At 39.9% G+C, this 6,952-nt stretch overlaps 1 protein-coding gene across 4 annotated transcripts in view; it reads left to right on the top strand.

Annotated features, from left to right (window-relative positions):
- Positions 1-6,952, top strand: part of plcd4b (phospholipase C, delta 4b) — a 16,385-nt gene that overhangs the window by 4,397 nt on the left and 5,036 nt on the right. For 3 of the 4 annotated variants that reach the window (XM_020621639.1, XM_020621638.1, XM_020621641.1), the window contains 7 exons: positions 396-624; positions 938-1,067; positions 1,247-1,478; positions 3,446-3,647; positions 3,949-4,093; positions 4,393-4,545; positions 6,145-6,300. In XM_020621639.1, the coding sequence (XP_020477295.1) occupies positions 396-624; positions 938-1,067; positions 1,247-1,478; positions 3,446-3,647; positions 3,949-4,093; positions 4,393-4,545; positions 6,145-6,300 (1,247 nt within the window). The remainder of the gene's footprint in view (positions 1-395; positions 625-937; positions 1,068-1,246; positions 1,479-3,445; positions 3,648-3,948; positions 4,094-4,392; positions 4,546-6,144; positions 6,301-6,952) is intronic. The other variant, XM_020621640.1, reaches the window with a different exon arrangement.

Below are 6,952 nucleotides of genomic sequence, written 5' to 3'. Positions count from 1 at the left end.
CTGAATACTTTCCATACCCACTGTACCTATGAGAGTATGAATGAATGTCACCTTCGGCTTTTTCCTGTTAGGGGTCACCACACCGAATTGACACACTGACGATTCGCATGTTGACATTTGGCACATGTTTTATGCCGGATGCCCTTCCTGATGCAACCCTGACTCAAACCCGGGCTGCAGGGAACATACCTATGAGAGGAATTTCTTAAAAAATTAACACCAGTCTAACAAGTAGGCTACAAAGTAGTAGAAGCACTTATCAAACTAATATAGGTTTCCTGTTCAACATATTTGTAAACTGTATGCAGAAGGATTTGAAATCCATCCAAAAATAAAGTTGTATAGTTCTCCAAACACTGAACCATCTCTTTAACTACACTCTGGACATGTCTTAGTCTCAGTGACTGATGTGGAGATGGTGCGAGAGGGCCACCAGTCCGAGGTCCTGCTGAGCACTGCTGAGGAGTTCCCTGCTGAGCTCTGTTTCACCTTGGTGTTTCACGGTCGCCAAGGCAACGTGGATCTCGTGGCCGACTCACCAGAGGAGGCCCAGGCCTGGATTCAAGGATTGCGCAAGCTTATACACAAGGCTCAAACGATGGATGAAAAGGAGAGGCAGGACCAGTATCCTTTTACTGCAGTACATCAGTGTGTTACAATAGGAATTTTAGAAAAACAAAAGTGTCAGCTAATATCAAATACTAGTTCATCCTTCAGTGTTCTTTGAACAGAGCTCCAAGTAGTGTGACTAAAAGTGGAACCATTCATTCACATTTACATTTGTGCATCCCATAAGATTATTTTATCACTGGATATCTGATTTTCAAGTGGAACTCTCAGGATCATGGTCAAAATATTAACATTTTTGAAGTGCTTTACATCTGGGTTTGTTCACCACACGGTGTTTGAACTGATGTTTTCCTCAGCATCTTCTCAGATGGGTCCGGGACTGGTTTCAGAAGGCTGACAAAAACAAAGATGGGAAGATGACTTTCAAAGAAGTGCGGACACTGCTGAAGATGATGAACGTAGAGATGAATGAAGAACATGCTCTCCATCTCTTCACAGTAAGATTTTGACATCTGAGCATATTGTAAATTCTTGTTGAACAGAATTAGTGATTCAGCAAGAATAACAGGAGTCAATGGCCTGTTAGAGTTGCACATTCTTCCCAACATGTGGTAGAACATGACACTTGTCTTTCAAACAGCCCAAAAATCCATAGCTCATCCTATATCTCCTCCAGATGGCTGATCAATCAGAGAGTGGCTCTTTGGAAATTGAACAGTTTGTCCACTTCTATAAGATACTGACTCAGAGGGATGAAGTATGGAAGGTGTTCCAGGACTACTCTGGAGATGGAGAGAAGCTAATGTTAGATGAGCTGGAAAGCTTCTTGAGGATGGAGCAGCAGGAGGGAGAGCAGAGTGCCCAGCATGCCCAGGACCTGATTGACTGCTATGAGCCATCTGAATCAGGTACAAAGGACATGAGGACAAACACAACAGCACTAATATATAGCCACATATAACTATGATGTAATAATAGCAATGGGAATAAGTTGTTTAAATATTAAATATAATAAATAAATTTTAATATTCTCTCAGTAATTGTCAGAGAGTGGTCAGACTTTGTTTTAGTACCTTTTATGATTAATACCTACCTCATACATCTCCAATATGGAGTAGGCCTTTATACACAAATGTTTATTTGTAATGTATGACAAGTAGGACAGGTAGGCTGACTTTCTACCTCATGCCTGACCCTTTTGTATCTGGAGTGCTGAATTGATGTGCTTATTGAAAATATCTAGGTTCTAAATTTCAACCTTTGATTATTATGCAAGATACTTTTAGAGTGTTATGCATTAACCATTGATTCAAATTTGATTGGACAACTCTTTCTGTAGGCTTGAATGCCCACTTGCAAGATGTCACCACTTGCTAAAACATGTTACCTCATCCCCATCTTTACATCTGAAATCTGCACAGTTGTATTCACAGTAAAGTTTCAGTCTCAGATTATGGGTGTAAAGAAGAAAGTCTTTGTATTGTCTTTTCACTAACAAGACCAAGAATCTACAGGTACCTTAATGATTCTGTGCTTAGGTACAGCAATTATTTTTAAATCCTAAAAACAACAACATGCTCACAGTAACAAAACTAGGAGCATGATGTTTTGCTGATAATATTTCCAAGTTCACAATAATAAATATCCCATTAACATTTGCTAAGTGGTACTAAACACAAAGTACAGCTGAGGAATGTCATTGTTTTATGAGATTAACAAAATGTTAGCGTTATCTGCAAGGGACCTTGAATATCTATAGCAAATTTCATAGCAATCCACCCAGTAGTTGTCAAGATATTTAATTTAAAATCAATTATGTCTACCTGCTGGTGGTGCTAAATGAAAAGTCAGAGAATCATTACAGTATGCTGGATTTGTCCACTAGGGACTCCGAATGTCTACACAGATTTTCATAGCAATGCATACAAAAGTTGTTGAGATATTTTAGTCTGAACTAGAGCGGCAGGCTGACAGACCAACTAATGTATCTTTCCACTACTGCCAGAAACTGTCTTGTACCCATACCGTACCAGTGTTTGCATGTTTCAATTGCCTTAGAAATGGGCCGTGCCTGTGCTGAATCCAGGCTGAAGAGAATGATATCTGGCCCTGCTCAGAAACAGGTCCCAAAGCATGCTACTCCATCCCCAGCTCAGCCATCTACATCACTACAGAGATAACTTGAGCTACAGGAAATGTCTTAGCCAGAAAATGAGACCCACCCTATTTAAAAAGAAAGAAAGAAAGAAGTAGGAGATGGCAGCTCATTATGAAGAAATAAAAATACAATAACTGTGGTTGCTGAAACCATGGTTGCTCTGTTGCATGTCTGTTGTTGATGTCTGTTCTGCTAAAGGTGATAAAACACTGCCGTAAATTGCTTTTTTGCACATGTGTAGAACCAGCTGAGTGGGCAGTACAGATCAGGCCAAAACACTGTGCAATGGAAACACAAACATGTACTGGGGCCAAGCAACCTGGGCCAATAGCTGGCCAGCAGGACTGGATATGGGAAGGCCTCTGGTGGCAGTGGGAAAACATTTTAACTGACAGGCTATCTCTGCCATCTATGGAGTCACATTGTTAGCATGGCCTTAAAACCTGAAGGTCTTTGTGACTTAATACTTGCAAAACATAGCACACAATCGGAGTGTGTGCCTTTCTTTCCAGTCCAGCATGTCAGCAAAGATATAAACCATGCCAGCTGTGCTGCCTTTTGATCTGTGCATCTGAAATAAAATAATGTTTTCAGTCATGGTAGAGTGCAAAAATGTCAGAAATTCCTTATTTGAAAATCTATCAACATTGCTGTGGCCAAATAAACCCATATTGTGCTCTTATGCCAATTCCACCTATATCTATACCATCTGTACAGCCAAGAAGCAAGGCGCCATGTCGCTTGACGGCTTCCAGATGTACCTGTGCTCCCGGCACGGCTCTATATTTAAACCTGAGCATTGTGACCTATACCAGGACATGAGCCAGCCACTCAGCCACTACTTCATCTCCTCCTCACACAACACTTACCTCCTGGAGAACCAGCTGCGGGGACAGAGCAGCCTGGAGGCGTACATCCAGTGAGGACCACGGCACACACAACACACAGGACAAGACTGAAACAAAACCTGGAAAAGATCTATAAACCATTTTCATAGTGATAAGAGATACAAGAATTTCATTACACTTTCTACAAGTCACTAGGTTTTATCTTTGTATGAGGCTTTGTTTTAGACCGGGAGAGTAAAAGATGCAGCTTTTATTGCAAATGTATAGATAGAAGTGTAACATTAAAGTGATATTTTATGTTTAACTAAAAATACTTACTTAAAGAATGGTTAGAGCATATATTTGTGTGTGTGTGTGTGTGTGTGTGTACAGGGCTCTGAAAAGAGGCTGCCGGTGTGTAGAGGTGGACTGCTGGGATGGCAGTGACGGAGAGCCTGTTGTGTATCATGGTCACACTCTGACATCCAAGATTCTCTTTAAAGATGTCATTTCTACACTCAGAGAATATGCCTTCAAGGTGGGCAGCACCATTTGATTATTTGCTACAGGTTGGTTCATTCATTCACCCTTCTGACCAACCTACATGGGAAACAATCAGGAACTCATGTCTCTCCACTTCTCCATTTGATCCTAGTAAAATGCTCCTACTCGATTTTAGGAAGATATAATGGAAATGAATGGAAACTAAATGCAATACAGTTATAACACTTGTAATGTAATTTTCCATTGTGTTTGCTAGATCTGACAAAATTTCAGTGTAGGACAACGAACTATCAACTTGTTCATTTTGAGACTTTTCTTCCCCCTGTTTGACAGACATCAGACTTTCCAGTCATCCTGTCCCTTGAGAATCACTGCAGTGTAGAGCAGCAGACAGTCATGGCTGAGCACCTTCGTCAGATCTTGGGTGACACACTGTTGACCACCCTGCTGAATGGACAGGTCCCGCAACAGCTTCCTTCTCCACAGGTTAGAATCTGTTTGGGTTTTTGTCAGTTTTTATCTAAAGTGCACTTCTTAAGATGAGACATGCCAGAGTAAATTTTTCCTTTTAACCTACTGTGAAGCATGTACAAAGAACACAAATGCTACAAATGCAGCAATGACATTGTGTAAGGACATCTATTAATTTGATATGTATTTAGATAGATAACTCACTTTATTAAATCAGTTTATTATCTGACATTTTTTCCTTTAAAAACAGAATGCTTACAATTTTCAAAATGCTTTGTCTTGACAGTCAGTCAACTCCTAAATTTATTTGTAATTTCTAGGTATCTGTTAGAATAAGAGTCAACTACAGCCACCGTAGTGACACTGAGAGGCTGTACATTGTAAATAAAAAGTACTGGACAAGTTCTGACCTGCTGATGATGCTAGATGACGTCAGGAGATGTCTCAAGTTCAAACAGTGCTTGAATGTCTGCACCAGATTGTAGATTTGTCAAAACAGGCTGTTGGTGGGTTAGTCTGCCACTCTGGTCCAACTGAAATATCTTGACAACTTTTGGATGGATTGATACAACATTTTATACCAATATTGATGATCCCTGCAGAATTAAATATAATGTAACTGGTAATATAGCATCATCATAATTTCAGTCTGTCTAATTCTTTGGTTTGTGACCTAATGCCTGCAAAACCTTTGAAATGCTGAACAACACAGCTCTACTTTGTTTAGTGCTAATTGAAAATGTTAGCATGCTAACACACTAAACTAAAATGGACCACAGTAAACACTGCACCTTCAAAACAACATGTTGTCACTGAAAGTATGCTAACATTAGCTATTAGCCTCACCGAGTCACTGGCACGGTGTTCAAATACACCGCTATTTGTATACTTCCATATTAAAGTAAACTTTTTTTTTCATTTTTAATTATTTTATGGTTATGTTACAGTACATTTAATGGCAGGACATATACTGAGTAACAGTAATGTTTTAAAGACTGACATGAAGTTTCAGTAAACATTCTACTCTGAGTTACTATTAAACTTTACCCTGCTTTATCTGAAGGAAGCTTACATATCAATAATACAGAGACATTTTAAAAATTAATGGTCCATCTGTGTCTTGTTATCCATCTTCCACCTAGTTCTAAAAGCAATAACTTCAGAACTTTTTTCCATTAGAGCACTTAGAACAATCAATGCTAACTTGAAGTAATGGTAGATAAATGCTGTGTGGAATTCTATTGAGGATTTTGCCAATTAAATAGCAGTACATGGCTGCATTTAGTTAGCAGACGGCAAAGTGCAAGAAGATGGACAACCCTCATGAGCAGTCTGGGTACTGAAGACAAATAATAGTGACATCTGAGTTTCCTGTCAGTTTGTTCTGCTGCTCTGTCCTGCATCCCAGCAGCCATTCAGCATCATCTACTGACAGTCAGGATTTTTTTCGTTCTGAATCTGGATCAAATGAAAATTTTGAATTTTCTCATTTACACTTTAAAATGGACAGGATGATAGTGCAGATGAAAAAGGGCAAGTGGACTTTACACACAGTGTGTAGGTACACTGTGTTGCTTTCATGATTGTATGCCTGGATATTGGTGTTCATTACAGGAACTGAAGGGGAAGATTTTGCTGAAAGCCAAGAAGATTGGTGGACTAGAAGTCTGTCCTGATGAAATCCTGACAGATGAAGTTAGCGATGAGGAAGAGATGGCTGATGGTGATGTTGAGAGCCCGTCTCCTGAGTGTTTGAACCGGAATGACAAGGTAGATACACTCGGCGCATGGTGACACTTTCTGACCCAGAAATGTCTGTGTTTAATCCAGGAGAGATTCGTTTGAGAACTGTTAGACCATCAGTTTTTCTCAAAGTGGAAGTGAAGAAAGAATGATACCAGAGGCAACAATAAGAAAGCCAGGAATGAATGTCAAGTCAAGTCAAGTCAAGTCAAGTCAAGTCAAGTCAAGTCAAGTCAAGTCAAGTCAAGAAGCTTTATTGTCATTATGCATAGCACAATGAATTTTTTTTCGGCAGCTCTCGGCTTAAAAGACAGACATATTATTTACATAACACACAATTGTATAAGTCAATATAAAAATATGAACAAATAAAAAGGGATGGGACCTAATGAGGTCAGCAGCATGTTAGCATCAAGAGTGTAGTAACATTATAAGGTGCAGCTCAGTGCAAATCTCAGTCTTTAGGAAGAGGTGTGAGGTCCAGTGTTCTGTGTTTGTCCATGGGGGGAGGTTGTGTTGTGTGACTAGGGGTTAGGTGGGTGATTGATTTCACAGCTCTGGGGAAGAAGCTGTGTCTCAGTCTGTTTGTTTTAGTCTTTATATTCCTGTACCTTTTCCTGGAGGGAAGAGGCACAAACAGACTGTTGCCTGGGTGGGTGGGGTCTGCAGCAATCCATCC

This window comes from Monopterus albus, unplaced genomic scaffold, assembly GCF_001952655.1.
Source record: "Monopterus albus unplaced genomic scaffold, M_albus_1.0 scaffold263.1, whole genome shotgun sequence".
Taxonomy (NCBI): Eukaryota; Metazoa; Chordata; class Actinopteri; order Synbranchiformes; family Synbranchidae; genus Monopterus; species Monopterus albus.
The sequence above is the reverse complement of the archived record's forward strand: the minus strand, read 5'-3'. Positions and strand labels throughout refer to the sequence as shown.